The 15,334-nt window shown below is 49.3% G+C and overlaps 6 protein-coding genes across 6 annotated transcripts; 4 read left to right on the forward strand and 2 right to left on the reverse strand.

The window, feature by feature from the left end:
* The first annotated feature begins 205 nt into the window (after nt 1–205).
* FOIG_03413 (uncharacterized protein) lies at nt 206–1,096 on the forward strand. Its single transcript, XM_031201263.1, has one exon. The coding sequence runs from the start codon at nt 460–462 to the stop codon at nt 874–876; it is 417 nt and encodes a 138-aa protein (XP_031068787.1). The 5' UTR covers nt 206–459; the 3' UTR covers nt 877–1,096.
* FOIG_03414 (uncharacterized protein) lies at nt 218–3,352 on the reverse strand. Its single transcript, XM_031201264.1, has 2 exons — nt 2,661–3,352; nt 218–1,940 (listed from the first exon to the last, which is right to left on the reverse strand). The coding sequence occupies exons 1-2, from the start codon at nt 2,953–2,955 to the stop codon at nt 1,390–1,392; spliced, it is 846 nt and encodes a 281-aa protein (XP_031068788.1). The 5' UTR covers nt 2,956–3,352; the 3' UTR covers nt 218–1,389.
* Nucleotides 3,353–5,716: 2,364 nt separating this feature from the next.
* FOIG_03415 (TatD DNase) lies at nt 5,717–14,225 on the reverse strand. The gene is made up of 3 exons (XM_031201265.1): nt 9,068–14,225; nt 8,827–9,004; nt 5,717–8,773 (listed from the first exon to the last, which is right to left on the reverse strand). The coding sequence occupies exons 1-3, from the start codon at nt 9,224–9,226 to the stop codon at nt 7,830–7,832; spliced, it is 1,281 nt and encodes a 426-aa protein (XP_031068789.1). The 5' UTR covers nt 9,227–14,225; the 3' UTR covers nt 5,717–7,829.
* FOIG_03416 (uncharacterized protein) lies at nt 5,956–9,093 on the forward strand. Its single transcript, XM_031201266.1, has one exon. The coding sequence runs from the start codon at nt 6,224–6,226 to the stop codon at nt 7,739–7,741; it is 1,518 nt and encodes a 505-aa protein (XP_031068790.1). The 5' UTR covers nt 5,956–6,223; the 3' UTR covers nt 7,742–9,093.
* FOIG_03417 (ribonucleoside-diphosphate reductase large chain) lies at nt 9,782–13,218 on the forward strand. Its single transcript, XM_031201267.1, has 4 exons — nt 9,782–10,105; nt 10,158–10,315; nt 10,369–12,841; nt 12,894–13,218. The coding sequence occupies exons 1-4, from the start codon at nt 10,087–10,089 to the stop codon at nt 12,935–12,937; spliced, it is 2,694 nt and encodes an 897-aa protein (XP_031068791.1). The 5' UTR covers nt 9,782–10,086; the 3' UTR covers nt 12,938–13,218.
* FOIG_03418 (uncharacterized protein) lies at nt 13,274–15,278 on the forward strand (the record flags this gene model as incomplete). The annotated part of the gene is made up of 3 exons (XM_031201268.1): nt 13,274–13,549; nt 14,550–14,816; nt 14,865–15,278. 2 exons carry the CDS (start codon nt 13,274–13,276, stop codon nt 14,781–14,783), a joined length of 510 nt encoding a protein of 169 aa, XP_031068792.1. The 3' UTR covers nt 14,784–14,816; nt 14,865–15,278.
* Between the last annotated feature and the right edge of the window lie 56 nt (nt 15,279–15,334).

A 15,334-nucleotide genomic window follows, 5' to 3' on the forward strand; every position in this document is an offset into this window, starting at 1 on the left:
CTATGTAGTTTGTGGTGTCCTGGTAGTTGGCCAATACGAACAACTGTAATGCTTCTCCTAGCAATGGCGAAATTCGACAAACTACTATGATAAGATGTTTTCAGCTATCTTATGATAATTATGTCATGAATCTCGATCCCTTTTGGTTGTTTGAGTGCTGGAATATGGAAGACAATGGAGCGGCTAGTTCTAGAATTGGCGCAGGGATTCTTAGTGGCTGGCCTACTCTATCGGCTTCCATTTTTTTCTATCCTCCTCCTAACTTAATTCCATGACACTCTCACATCGACCTTCAACTTCTCAGTATAATAATCCATCAATAGAAAACCCCAGAATCATTTAGACTCAGAAAGTCTGTCAATTCAAACAAGACGCATCATATAGTGAGAGTTCCGTGCTTTAATACACTCATAAAGCACTCTCCCTCAACGCGTGAAGCCATAACCACTCGACCACATTATGCTCAAGCGGCTCCCACGCCTTACAATCACTCGTCTATACAACACTACATTTGCACCTCGCTTCTCCAGTACAATGTCCAGCAACGATCAGCAAACGCAGACAGGGTCCAGCGAAGCTAAGGACACCAACAAGACACCACTTCCTCTTCCAGCCCCAGAACACGCCGCCGCAGACCAGGGCGATGACGTGACGTCTCTTCGTGTGGGCGAGTCTGTTAAGCTCGACGCCATGGGCCCGCTCGTTGTAAACACAGATGGAACTATGGGTAGGATTGGAAACTGGGCGGGTATGACTGAGCATGAGAGAGCGCAGACGTTGAGATTGTTGGGAAAGAGGAATAAGGAGAGGATGGATGTTCTCAAGGCCAAGAAAGCGGAGGAGGAGCAAAAGTCAGGCACCAATGTCGAGAAATGAGGGTGATTTAATGCTACGAGGAATGATAGAAGCCCTCGGATGTTCGGATGATGCGATGAGGATACTGGAAATTAGATGCAATGGATGACATTACGACTCATCTCACAGACACAGAATAGACTTTTCGAACGTGTTGAACCTTAAGAACCTAGTTACGGAAACGATGTATCGTATATCCGTTGATATCATTGCAAAACAAAAAAGCCCTCCCAGTTTGTCCTGTCATCCGAACCCAGGGACTGGTCTCTATCAGTTGCCGTCAAACAACCATGTATATCCATCATATCGTCATCCACTGAACGTCACCTCACGAAACCTCGCGATATTTTAGGTTGTGCACCATACCAGGCAGCCTTGATGGCTAGCCTCAGTGCCCCATCATCATGCACCATGTATCCCAGAAATTGTTGAAAAGATCAGAATTAAACGCCACATTGCCTTCCCCAAATGCTCCGAGCCAGAACGCCGCCCGTCTTTGTCACCGTATTGTCTTCCCCAACGCTATACGTCGGATCACCTCGTCTCCTCCTTGACGGCGGACTTAGCTTTTGACTCGGACTTGTCGGTAGACTTGGACGCAGCAAACTCCTTCCATAATGTGACAATCTCGTCATTGCCTTCGTTCTTTTCAACAAGGAGGTTCTTGAGCCACTTGTTCTCCATCTCGAGCTGTTGGACTTTGCTCTCCAGGACCGAGACCTTCTCGGACATCTCCTTGGCGGACTTCTCAAGGGCTTGCTCACGCTGCTTCTTCTTGATGCGGAAGCGGGCACTAGCAGCAGTGTTGCGCCTTCGCTTGTCCTCCTCGGCAGCATGACGGGAGGCTTCCTCAAAGTTGAGGCTTCCGCGGCCGGCACCAGGGCCACTCTCAGAGCCGCGCTTCTCGGTTGAAGGCTGAGGAGTAGCTTGCTGACCGTAATGGGGGGCTTGTTGCTGTTGCTGGACGGGCTGGTAGCCCGCGGGGGCGTTAGGCTGCATAGATGGGAAGTTCTGAGCACCATCCGCGAAGCCGTTCAAAGGAGTAGACGGGTAGGTGCTGGTAAAGTCGGGGAAGCTAAAATCGCCTGCCATCATAATGTGGTCAGTTTATGTCGAGAAGAGTCAAGTGTCATGACGAAGACGAGAAGAAGATAGTAGACATTGAGAGTTGAAGAGTAACAGATAGTCTTGCATAGGCCCTTGAGGCCTGGGGAAGCAGGCTTTCCCAACTTGGGAAGTGGTTGTGAGGTGCAGGGGTGTAAGTCGATGTCGTGATCAGTGCCGGCAAATCACGAGATATTGCACCATAGACACCACCGTCCTCCAGCCACTGATATCGAGCTGGGGATCCCAGGCGGGCCACACTCAAGTAGACTTGCGTCGGGGGGACAACTTGTCCCCAATGACAGAAGGGCGTGATGCACATCGGGAGCAGGGCTCTCAACGGAAGGTGGGGGTAGTAAGGTTAATGGCCAGTGAAGCAGTAGAGACGCTGTTCATTGCCGATTTCAGGGTCAGGGTGTATGAGGCCAGGATTTTGACTATCCGCTTGGACAGTGGCGATACGTCTGGAGGAGAGAAGGGAAAAACATGAGCGACAACAAAAATGAAGCAAGACGGATATCAGCTCATCTGTGGCATCTTTGCAGGGAGAAATTTATGACCAGAGGCTCTGCTTTGTGACGAAACCAATGCTCCCGTCTTGACTCCATCTTTGTCTCATTTTCCATGCTTCGAACTGTTCTTTTCAACCTGGCGCGGCCATAGGGAAACAAGTGCCATACTGCAGAGATAGCAAAACTCACCCTGGATGAAATCAAAGCTGTTGGGGTTAATATCACCAACAACTGAGGGAGCCGGGGTCATTCCATCAGAAGGCGAGGTGCTTTGAGGAGCCTCGATATCAACCTTCAGAGGCTGAGCCTGATAGTCGGTGTTCTGACCAGTCTCAAAATCGAAGAACTGAGTGTTGGTGAAAAGAGCGAGATCCTCCTCCATGTTGAAAGGCTCCTCGTGGGCAGTCTCCTGACGGTTGATGGCGTTGAGGTCGCGAAGATACTGCGACACATTGGGGCCGCGACGACCGTTGAAGTTTGACATTTCGGTGGTTTAATCGAGGTCAATAACTCTTTCTTTCAAAATTTTCTCCAATAACAATATGAATTCCTCGTCGTCCCTTCAATAGATGGTCGACGTTTCGTTCGGTACCAGTTCCGAAAGCGGCTCAGCGAGAATGAGCGGGGTTTTGTATGGACAAATTTGCAGAAGCCCTGGTGACTCAATAAAGACAGTCACAACCACAATCACAAGTCGATGGCTGTCGTAGTCGGTGATGTACTTGAGCGGTCGTCGGTGGTGTCGTCGAAATCCAGTATCGAAATTAGCAGTGAATGTATTCCGAGGTTGATTCTGGGGGAATTTGAGGGGAGGAAGTGGAGGAAGAAAGAACAGGCAGTCAAGTTGGTTTTCTCAAAGTGGATGCTAAGGTACTTGCGAGTTGAGGCCGATTGCCGCCGAAGCCACTACGGAGTGGGTAGTGAGCTGAGGGCAGTCACTGGACAATTCGTGGGATAGTGGGTGGCATCCCCTAGAGGTTTAGTGGGTTGTAATGGATGGGAACCAGCCTTTTTGGCGATGAGATTTGAAGAGAGCCTAGAACATGGGTCTCTTCGGCGAATAGCACAACAGTCTTCGAATGTCGCAATACTTATCTCAGGATGATTTAGGTTGGTTGTGACCAATTCTTTGTTGTTGCCGTCTGGTTTATTGTAGAACTCTATTCAGAACCTCAATTCATTGCCCTTTTTGCAACTCAATAACCCTCAACTGGTATTCATGATCGATAGGCTCATAGTGTAGAATCTGATTACCAAGCGTCCCCGAGCAAGTATTACCTGCAAGACCGTCGGCTTGCTTAACAATCACGCAGATGATGGTTCCAGCCGTCATGGATTTCCCCTCTCACCCCCCACGCCAACCACCAACCAGAGAGTTACACCAGCCCTCAAGTGTAACAGGGGGGACGGCTACCTCAAGCGACGACAGTTCAGGCTGTTAATTGTGATGTAAGTAATACGGAATTTCTCTACAGAACATAAGGAATCAAAACGCATGTATGTTGAAGTTGATGAACTGTTAAACAACTCATCACTTCAAGCACTGCACTTTGCAATATTCTTCGTGTGAACAGTACATAATTTTACTCTACCCATTGGACACAAAACATCAGCCATGGCGGAAATTCAACTCCCCGCCCCCCTGTCGTTCATCTGCAGATTTTCTCGCTTTCATCTGAAAACGTGGGTTGTCCTTATTCCTTGCGGTCCCTTCTCCGCTTCGGAATGTGAGACGTCCTTGTCAAAACACCAATCCCTCAGTCCCAATGAGTGATTATTTCACAAATTATCACACCAGCGTGGGTTGGCTTGCTCTCCTTTACCTCAAAAGGGATGAACTGCGACAAAGAGACACTCCACTCGTGCATCTTTGGCGTTGGTGTCACAGCCGACAGGGAGCTTCACCCGACAAAACAGCAAAATTAGAGCGCCCATGGAAACGTGGAAATACGATCAGCCAAGCCACCGCAACGTTTCTGATGCTCTGCAGGTGGCGATTCCGGACAGGCTCGGGGAGTTCGTTCGGCTCTTTGCCTCAGTCGAATAACTCAACTAACCGTATCGTTACAAGTCTGTTGTTTTGGTTTTCGCTAACTCTAGTTTCTTGCGCTGAGCCGAATAATCGGTGAACGGATTTCACGCACAAAGGACGTTTCCCTTTAAAATTCGGCAGTTGAGCCTCGGAATGAGAGGAAGCTCAGATTACTGGAAAGACATCTTCTTCTGCTCAAGACTGAGCATTCCAAAGTTCAGAAGCAAAACAACGGCACTGTTCTGTATAGGTAGCTTTCTGAGCTAGCCCCCACTTGCATACATGGTTAACGGTCTTCATCACACTCATGTATTGTGATAGTCCCGGGCAGGCTGACAGGTTCTCGTCTTTGTCTGCTGGGTTGCATATGATCCAGCCTCAAGGGTCCCTCGTGCGCTTTTGCGGCTGCAAGTTGGAACCGAGTGGAGGTCATCCCTTGCTTGCGCGTGGGCAAAGTCAATCATGATCCAACCGTAAACCTCTTGGCTAGCTTCTTGTTGGTTGGTACGATTCCTTGAGTTGAGCCGACGCTGAGTCTCAGGATCCGGACATTTCCCGAACTCCCCGTCAAAATTGGGGCCCCAGGAATGAACTGGGATCTCTTGTGGAAATCCTTCTCATTCAATCTCCAAAAAGAAAGTGTCCCCGGTTTGAATAACGACTCGCTTGTCTGCGGCCCCAGGTCACTAGAAGAAAATTATGACACATATTATTGAGGCTCTGGAGATAGGCCTACCACGGGCTTATTACCTTCCGTTGCACCTCGGAGTTGGTGGTCCTTTCGATGCATCACTTGTATTACACTGCAGGATCCTGGATGCATTTGTTCCTTCAATCCTTAGCCCGTCTTGAAAAATCTGCCGGACAGATCTGCAGGATCCTGTCGAAACGTCATAGCCCCTGCCCCTCGACTACGTGGGGGCATTTGTGAAGCCAATCCAGAGAGAGTTCTGAACAGACACAGAAAATCAATTCCCAGCGCGGCCCGCGGTTATAGTCAATGATTTGCCCCATTACATCAAGACCAAGATGAGCGATGACTTCCGACGGTAAAATCCATCAGGGCTAATTGGACCCTGTAGTCAGCCCGTCATCGGAACCAAACTTTGTGAACGCCAACCCCTTTGGTAGTGGAACCGCGGTTATCTGGTTCTGACAAGAAGCCATGAGACACTGGAAACTCTGAACCAATCAACTACTTCTCCGAGTTGGCCCACGATCATGTCCGAGTCGACCCATCGTTAGAGCCGAGTCGTTGTTTCGACTTCTTATGAGAGGAGCATTTTATCCCGAAGAAAAGCGGCAAATGCACTCTGAAGCTATCCAAGCATATCGAGTGTCTCACACATCCAGAATACGCTGTGAATCCTCAAATCCGTAGTTCAGGTTGTAGGAAGATAGTGGCTGTATATCACGTGATAAAGCACGTGATCGGTGTATGAGATGTCTCTGTCCGAGATCGTTACTGGTCCGTGCATTCAATTGCCCTTGGTTGGATTGGTTTGAGACGCGATTCCAAAGCGAATATCGCGTCTTATCGAAGCGTTCAAGCACTGTTTATCAACTTAATCTGTCTAAAGGGCTAATTAATCAACCCAACCCAGTTAGACGTCAATTAAGGGGGCAGCCTTGCGGTGTTTCTCAACGCATGCCTCGTTCAACATCTCAAATGGTTACTGTGACTTTACCATTGTAAACACAAACAACCAAACAAACAACAATGGCCCGCTACTCTATCCCAACAAAAGCCAGGCTTCCGTCATCATTACGAGTTGATGCATCTAATCCTGCTGTTGTCAAGAGTCTCAATAGACTCTCACGAGAGTCTCTTATTTCCCTGGCACTAGACTGGCTTGACGATGAGAGTCTCCCGAATTCTATTCCTTACATTGAGAGGAGGGATGAAGACGACGATGAAGAAAATGACGATCTTTACCCTCCCTGTCAAACTATTGACGAATTACAACAACTTTATTTCGATATGCAGCAACAAAAAGGGTCAAAAAGAGATGTTGTCAGCCGTATTGTTGAGGGCGATTGGAGACTTGGCCTGACATTATTTCAACTAGCCATGGCCGATATGGCCTATTTCGAACAGAACCCAACATCTCAAAAATGGTCAGCCTATCAGATTCTGCCTCTTAAGCAGCCTTCTCAAGATGCCGGCGAGGACCAGGTGCTCAGAGTCGACCAAGAAAGTTTGACAATACCTCGGTTTCATCCATCAACGTTTCTCCAAAACCTTCAAACCCATGTGCTACCTGACGTCAAGGCACATTATCACTTTCACCGACCTACAGCCATACCTGTTCTACTACTGCGCATTTTCGTCATAGATTCGCCCTACAACACGGACTTTGCTCTTTCAAGTCGGAACCCAAATGGCACAGCAACAAACTTCGACTCTTCAAGGACAGTGTACATTGCGTTTCCCGATGGATCACCTGCTTTGTACATTACGAAATCGCAAGCTACAGGCAACAGTGGCTCAGGAGAGTCTAAGAGTTTACATAGCTTAATCGTGGATGGGGTACCCAAGGCTCTCTCACGCCCACGTGAACGATACACTCTCAAATCAGGAAACCTTCAAAGCAAGAACTTGGATGCACTTCTAGAAAAGAAGGGATCTGGACGCACAAACTCCGCAGGAGGTGGCTGGAGCATCTACTCCAATGAGGCCACAAAGATATCTCCATTGGATACCGTTATTCCAACTCCACCACTATCTCGAGAATCATCGTCCTCAAGTCTCAGCCTCAAGCGGGGAGTGTCATTCACTGAATCTGAACGAGTTGCAAAGAAATCGAAATTGGTTGCCAAGGCTCGGTTCGGCGATTCGGGTTTTGTCACGGATGGTAAAGGAGTGGAAAAGGTTGACATCATCATACAGGATCCATTTCCTTCTACAAGTGAAGATACTGGCGATACAGAAGAGAATGAAGATGACGCCACGGCAGGGAGCAAGAATCGACGAAAGAGCAAGATTACGGCCGTTATTCGAGAGGCGAATATCACAGCAGAAGAAGACAACGACGATACCATCTCTTCAGATCGATGGACACCAACTATCAAAGTTACATTTTCTGGAACACATGTATGGGCTGGCGTACGGCAACTTGTAGAGGCTGGCATAATAGATGGAGAGCGGATGCCGGGGTGGATGACAGGAGAAGAGGGAGTAACAACAGGACTTGTGAGGCATGGAAGAATACGTGGATACAAGGGCTCAGGGATGTGAAACAAATGTTGGATCTATAACGGCGCATGGTCTATGTCTTTCTTCTCTATTTGATACCCCCATGACAACATGACTGATCAGCCAATTCTTAGCTCTCTTCAAGTCCGAAAACTGTCACTGTGTTCTTCCATGCGGCTTCACAAACTTCCTCGATACTAACTCCCTTGATACCTGCGATGATCTTGGCGACACGCTCGATATTGCAGGGTTCGTTGCGCCCCTTCACCATGGCTCCCTCTTCCCACTTCTCCTTCTTGACAGTCTTGTATCGTTCCGGGACCTCCGGCTCTTTCTTCTGGTTCTTCTTCGACTGCTTTTGCGGTTTTTGTGCAGATTCAGCGGTAGCAGCAGTCCCACTCTGTTGGTTCTCGGAATTAGGCGTCTCTTTCTTCTCGATCAGATACTTGTAGCCCTCGTGGCTTGGTCGCACCTCACACCATGGTCCATCGGTCTCAATCATAAGACGGTCGAGGTGAACTTCCTTGACAACAGCGCAGTTCTCTACAGTCTTGAAGCTGCATCCATTGATACCAATGTATAGACCCAAGTCCATCAACTCGCGCATCTCCTCAGCTGTGCCAGTGAAACTATGCACTACGCCGCCCTTCTCCAACTTCTCTAGCTTCTCACCAAAAGCCTCCTTCAGAAGCCGAACAAAGTCATTGTGGGCCGCGCGAGAGTGGAGGAACAAGGGGAGCTGAGGAGATATCGACGCAGCAACCTGGAGCTGAGCTGCGAAGGAATGGAGCTGGATGCTCTTCGAGCAGTAATGCAGTCGATCATAGTCAAGCCCAAACTCACCCATAGCCACAAGGCTCTTCTGACCTGATGCTTGGGCCTCTTTCACCAAAGAAGTCAAGTCTCTGATGAGTTTACCAGTCTTTGTTGGGCAAGGGGGGTGCTCTTCCGAGACTGGAGCTGAAGGATCGGGATCACATGGTGTTGTGTGCTCAGACTCGTGAGAAGGACCCGCTTCACTGAAGACGGAGCTGCTACAGGGATGAATGCCTGCAGTCCCGAAGATAGTTCCGGCTGTGGGTGATGTTAGTCTTGTTATCAGATTGATAAACAGGGGTGAGACTCACCATACTCTCTGGCAAGGGTTAGGGCATCTCGAGAGTTGCCAAGGTCTGAGCCGGTCACTATAAGTTTTGTACAACCAACTTCACGGGCTCTTCCGATAATAGCATCGAGATCGTCGGGGTGTCGCTCTTTGCCGTGGTATTTGCCTCGGAAGATGGGATCGGTCAAGTTGATGCCAATCTACTAGTAACGCTATGTGTTAACGGGATCTGATATTGGATGTATATTGGGTGATTGACATACATCGATGTATCTAGGTTTGTAACTGGAGCCCTCAACGGGCTGAGGCGTTGGTGAAGAAGCCATATTGCGGAATTGTGAGGCTTGAAATCTGAGACTTGACGTCCTGAAACCAATTCTTGCTGAAGATTGAAAACAGTGAAAGAGAGGTCTCGATGTCATTGATCTTAAACGTCTCTTGCTTGACTCGAGCGTGAGTCACTGGCTTGTTGCTGCCTCGCAACCGTAATCTCTAGCTGCCTTTTTTTAGACTCAAAAACGGAAAACAGGAAGGTAGTCTTGGTTCCCGACGATGATTGGCTCTTTGATCTACGTTTTCGTTCAAGGTCTCATCCTCCCGTCAACCTCAGTCCAAGGTCCAAGCTCAGTTAATTCCACGGGATGTTCTCCTGCTTACGAGAGCTACCAAAGACAATTATTAATTTGCATGGATCTCACGTGATTTCGCGCCGTTGTCTGCCCCCCATGAACCCCACCAAGCGCTGCAGCAACGCAAAATGACTAGGGGACGCGAGGACGCGATGTGGGAAAGGGGGGGAAGAGTTTTGGCTCATTGCAGGCGTAAAGTGAATGAGATAACCACGAATTACGATACTCCTGTCCTTGTTAAACTCATGCGAGTCAAGTGAATCCCTATAACTCCCTCCAATCACCAGCATAACCCTCCATATCTACCAGTCAAAGCATCAAACGGGGCGTTGCCTCAGGTTTTGGGCGGGGCTTTTTTTAATGGATTGCGGCGATGCCTGTCACTGTTTGTCGCGCTAAGAACTTGGCGTCGCGTCTCTGGACGCGCCTCCCTTAAAACCACCTCGACCATCCACGCGAAATTTGCTTCTCTCATCTCCTCAACAACCACAACAAAATACGACGAATTTTATAATAATTCTCACGTTCTCTTTCACGGAAGCGTCAATACCCTTCAGACGCTCTTTGCCTTTTAATCTCTTCTATCAGCAGGAGTAGATCCTGCTATAAGCTCAAATCCGACCTCCCCGCCTTATCCTTCCTCACCCGCCATCATGTTCGTCAGAAAGAGAGGTATGTATGACCTGACAACATAAGAACTCATGATGACTGACTTGCTCATTAGATGGGCGCCAAGAACGTGTTCAGTTCGACAAGATCACTGCTCGTGTCTCGAGACTGTGTTATGGTCTTGACATGGACCACGTTGACCCCGTTGCCATCACCCAGAAGGTTATCTCCGGTGTCTACGGCGGTGTCACCACCGTGCAATTGGACGATCTTGTAAGTGACTCGCTCATCATGGCTGCTCCAGACACCAGCTAATTGATCACTAGGCCGCTGAGACTGCTGCGTACATGACCGTCACACACCCCGACTATGCCATCCTCGCGGCCCGTATTGCCGTCTCCAACCTTCACAAGCAGACCAAGAAGCAATGGTCCGCTGTTGTGAGCGACCTCTACCACTATGTGAACCCAAAGAACGGCCGACCATCACCCATGATCTCCAAGGAGACTTATGAGTGCGTCATGCGACATAAGGAGGAGTTGGACTCTGCCATTGTCTATGACCGCGATTTCCAATACCAATACTTTGGCTTCAAGACTTTGGAGCGATCATACCTCCTCAAGATTGACGGTAAGATTGTCGAGCGCCCTCAGCACATGATCATGCGTGTGTCTGTTGGTATTTGGGGTGATGATATCGAGCGAGTCTTGGAGACATACAACCTGATGTCCAGCAAATTCTTCACACATGCTTCTCCCACGCTCTTCAACGCCGGCACCCCTCAGCCCCAATTGTCATCTTGCTTCTTGGTTGATATGAAGGACGACAGTATTGAGGGAATCTACGATACTCTCAAGACCTGTGCCATGATCTCCAAGATGGCTGGTGGTATTGGTCTGAACGTGCACCGTATCCGTGCTACTGGCTCCTACATCGCCGGTACCAACGGTACATCGAACGGTGTTGTTCCTATGCTTCGTGTCTTCAACAACACTGCTCGCTATGTCGACCAGGGTGGCAACAAGCGACCCGGTGCTTTTGCCATCTACCTCGAGCCTTGGCACTCTGATGTCTTCGAGTTCCTTGATCTCCGTAAGAACCACGGTAAAGAGGAGGTCCGTGCCCGTGACCTTTTCCTCGCCCTTTGGATCCCTGATCTTTTCATGAAGCGTGTTGAAAAGAACGGTGACTGGACGCTGATGTGCCCCAACGAGTGCCCTGGCCTCGCCGACTGCTACGGAGAGGAGTTCGAGGCTCTGTACGAAAAGTACGAGAAGGAGGGCAAGGGTCGCAAGACTATCAAGGCTCAGAAACTTTGGTACGCCATTCTTGAGGCCCAGACTGAGACCGGAAACCCATTCATGCTCTACAAGGATGCCTGCAACCGCAAGAGCAACCAAAAGAACCTCGGTACCATCCGAAGCTCCAACCTGTGCACTGAAATTATTGAGTACTGTGCCCCTGACGAGGTCGCTGTCTGCAACCTTGCCTCTCTGGCTCTGCCCTCTTTCATCAACTACGATGAGGCTTGCTACGACTTCAAGAAGTTGCACAAGGTCAGTCAGGTTGTTGTTCGCAACCTGAACAAGATCATCGATGTGAACCACTACCCTGTCCAGGAGGCTCGCAACAGTAACATGCGCCACCGACCCATTGGTCTTGGTGTTCAGGGCCTTGCCGATGCTTTCCTTGCTCTGCGCATGCCCTTCGAGTCACCGGAGGCTCGTGAGCTCAACAAGCAGATCTTCGAGACCATTTACCACGCTGCCCTCACTGCCTCCGTGCAGCTGGCTAAGGAGGAGGGTCCCTATTCCACCTTCAAAGGTTCCCCCGCCTCTGAGGGTATCCTCCAGTTCGACATGTGGAACGTCAAGCCCTCTGACCTCTGGGACTGGGAGACTCTTCGAGAGGAAGTCAAGACACACGGCATCCGTAACAGTCTGCTCCTTGCTCCTATGCCTACTGCCAGTACCTCCCAGATTCTGGGCAACAACGAGTGCTTCGAGCCCTACACCTCCAACATCTACCAACGACGTGTTCTCGCTGGTGAGTTCCAGGTTGTCAACCCCTGGCTGCTCAAGGACCTTGTCGACATGGGTCTGTGGTCCGATGCTATGAAGAACCGCATCATTGCTGAGAATGGTTCCATTCAGAACATTCCCAACATCCCTGCCGATGTCAAGGCTCTGTATAAGACCGTTTGGGAGATCTCTCAGCGCCAGGTCGTTCAGATGGCTGCTGATCGAGGTGCCTTCATTGATCAGTCCCAGTCACTGAACATCCACATGAAGGACCCCACGATGGGCAAGATCACCAGTATGCACTTTGCAGGCTGGAAGCTTGGCCTCAAGACTGGCATGTACTACCTTCGTACACAGGCTGCTGCTGCTCCTATTCAGTTCACTGTTGATCAACAGGCTCTCAAGCTTGCCGATTCCAATTCGGCTCAGATCAAGCCTCTAAAGAAGCGTGCTCCTCCTGCTGGTTCAAGCTACCTCATGTCCTCGCCCTCAACTATGGGACGTACTGAACTGAACGGTAGCAGGACTGGCTCCCAAGACAGCGGCCTGAACGGCAATGCCGCCAAGAGCCTGAATGGTACTGCGACGGTACCTGGACGTGCACCCACCATCAAGGCTGATGTTGAGGAGGGTGACAGCCCCAGGGCTCTTCCTACTGAGCCTGCCGAGAAGGTTCAGGAAGAAGAGCTGGGTGTCAAGAAGAACCCTCAGTCTGAGGATCAAGACAAGGACAACGAGGATCGTGAGCGCGATATCTACTCGGAGGCCGTCCTGCAGTGTGAGTGACAAACGTTCCTTCGGCGTGAATGAAGATACTAATCGTGTAACAGGCAGCATTGAGGATCCCGAGTCCTGCATTATGTGCAGCGGTTAGAAAACAGCAAGAGCTGTCTGCGCACGTGTATTTATGACAATGGATGAGTTGAAAACGAAGACATGTTTTGGGAGGCATGCTACGATACAGCAAGGGAAAGGTAATTTGATGTTTGGTTATGTATGGGTATCTTGGGAGACAATGATCCCCGTTGGGCATGCTTATACTGGAGTATATTGTTAGATTCATGATATTGAGACCATGGAAGTCTGCTCGTGAAGCTGCAGCTGCTATTGACTTGGATAGTTTATGTTGATGCTTGCGCATTTGAATAATATTTTATGTTTAATATTTCGTTGTGCTGTGATACTCTCTGTAATCCATGGGCATTTTGGCATGGACATGAAGTGGCTTGGACTGATGGGCGTTGAGAATAATAGCGGCAGTCAACTGAAGCTGGCGTACGTGGGTAACTGTTTTCCGATTGAAGTTGAAGCCTTTACCGTTCTTCTTGATATCCAATGGCAGGCAACCAAGGGTAGCTGCAGTTCGGCGAAGATCGTTGTCACTATCGAGATGACACTTTTGCTGTTGGCGCGACGCCCGATTATGCAAGCTCAGCTGAATGTGGTGATCAGCAACAGTCTAGCAAGACAAGTTGAAGGTCTACGGGTTCGTGCATCGATAATTCGATAATAGAGCTGGATATCCTTGTCTATCGCAATATACAGCTCTTGAACTACAGTAGATCGAGACTCTAGAGCCGTCGATTATTGTGCTACGAGGTCTGAGAGTTTGAACAACACAGCCACCCTGGAGCATACCCAATTGGGCAATTTACTGCATTTCCAGGTGTTAGGCTACACTCTAATCACCAATTGGTTCTGATGCGACAGTTTACGAATGTGACCCGAGTCCCAATAAGGTATTATCCAGTTTCAAAGCCAGGTCCCTTGCGATTGGGCTGCTGGAAATGAAAGGGACTTTGAGAGGGCTGGGCTGGTGACCTCCAAAACTCTGCCAAATTGGAGATGGCGAGACATTACGACGTCGCAGGGAGAGCCAGCCACAATATGCGAGCTGAACTGCAAGTTAGACAGTGGCTGGTGTCTCAAGTTTATGAGATGCTTCGATCGGTGCGAGGTTCCGGTCTTCCAAGGGGCCGATAATTGTCGCACTTCGTTTTTAAGCATCTCCATAAGATTATCAGTTTTAACCATGACGATGATCAGACGACAGTTGATCAGGAATGAAACATGAAACAGAATTCCGATAGGAATTGAATTCAATGAAGTGACAACCAAGATCGTCACGATGACGAGACGGAAAACGTGGCATTGAGATGAAGACGAAACTCCCGAGGCCCAAGAGGTGGAGGGATGTTGATGAATACCCAATATCGAGCAAGGCTCAAAAGTCAAGGCCCAGGCTGGTCTGTCCAGCTCGACAGGGCCTTGAGCCATTCGCTGGGGTAGAAGCTTGGGCCATGAGAGAAACAGAAGAAAACAGACGATGATGCGATGGATGACATCAAGAGCCCGCCAGTTGACCTAACCCCTGGTTCTCTTGGTTCGCTTGGCGTGTGGCTTGAGTGGCTTGGCCCGTTGGGTGGCTAGTCTGGGCACAGCTCATCAAAGCCAGCTGAGCAGGGAATCGAGCATCACAATCACAGACAGCACAGGGTATGTGGTGGAAGTTCTCGATGGGTACAGAGTGGGACGAGTTGAAGTGGATGAGTTGGTTCAAGTGGGGTAGGCATCATCGAAAGATCAGGCTTGAGGAGAACGATGTTGTAGATGATATTAAGCGAAAACCTGATAAGACACAACCACAATGCGAAATTGATACAGAGATTGCCATGATTGCACGGACAAATGATAATCAACAAATAGAAGGTCGGGTTTGAGGCCTAAATTGCACTTGTCTGTTCCTGAGACAGGTACGCACCACACTACCATCACCATTGACACCATCTCATCTGATTCAGGAATCGAGAAGAAAGTTCCCAAAGGACAAGAAAGAAAAAAGAACATGATTCCGCTTCCCGGTTGCCAGGGAGTCAAAAGTTGGCTAACACCTCAGCTTGTTTTTGTGTGGTTGCCAAGGATGGATTAGTACATGGGTAATTGGCCAATCGGAGAGAGCACCAACGCCACTGGCCAACGACGACTAACTTCACTCTCGATAATTGGAGATGCGATATCACACGTACTGTGAGCTACTGCCATGGGTGGTCTTTAGAAGATGGAAATCTGGGATAGTGTTTAGATGAAACTGTGGTACTTGGTTGTGATTGCCTGGCAAAGATGATGGTTGCTGTGGCAGGAGCACAACACAACATCAATTGCACTGAACTGGGCAAGCAGGGTACTGTTGTTGGCAATCGTCATACCCGTTTTCCTTCCTTCATGCTCCTGTGGCCGTTATCCGGCTCGGCATACGAGTTCCTTCCTGCTT

Source organism: Fusarium odoratissimum (assembly GCF_000260195.1).
Source record: "Fusarium odoratissimum NRRL 54006 unplaced genomic scaffold supercont1.4, whole genome shotgun sequence".
NCBI lineage: Eukaryota > Fungi > Ascomycota > Sordariomycetes > Hypocreales > Nectriaceae > Fusarium > Fusarium odoratissimum.

Excerpts from the sequence above, each read along its gene's own strand:
- FOIG_03413 (XM_031201263.1), top strand. The coding sequence starts at position 460 with ATGCTCAAGCGGCTCCCACGCCTTACAATCACTCGTCTATACAACACT.
- FOIG_03414 (XM_031201264.1), bottom strand. The coding sequence starts at position 2,955 with ATGTCAAACTTCAACGGTCGTCGCGGCCCCAATGTGTCGCAGTATCTT. Across the intron at positions 1,941-2,660 it reads CAGCTTTGATTTCATCCAGG|GCGATTTTAGCTTCCCCGAC; the intron begins GTGAGTTTTGCT and ends TTATGATGGCAG.
- FOIG_03416 (XM_031201266.1), top strand. The coding sequence starts at position 6,224 with ATGGCCCGCTACTCTATCCCAACAAAAGCCAGGCTTCCGTCATCATTA.
- FOIG_03415 (XM_031201265.1), bottom strand. The coding sequence starts at position 9,226 with ATGACATCGAGACCTCTCTTTCACTGTTTTCAATCTTCAGCAAGAATT. Across the intron at positions 9,005-9,067 it reads ACAAACCTAGATACATCGAT|ATTGGCATCAACTTGACCGA; the intron begins GTATGTCAATCA and ends CGTTACTAGTAG. Across the intron at positions 8,774-8,826 it reads AACCCTTGCCAGAGAGTATG|CCGGAACTATCTTCGGGACT; the intron begins GTGAGTCTCACC and ends CATCACCCACAG.
- FOIG_03417 (XM_031201267.1), top strand. Across the intron at positions 10,316-10,368 it reads CCGTGCAATTGGACGATCTT|GCCGCTGAGACTGCTGCGTA; the intron begins GTAAGTGACTCG and ends ATTGATCACTAG. Across the intron at positions 12,842-12,893 it reads CTCGGAGGCCGTCCTGCAGT|GCAGCATTGAGGATCCCGAG; the intron begins GTGAGTGACAAA and ends ATCGTGTAACAG.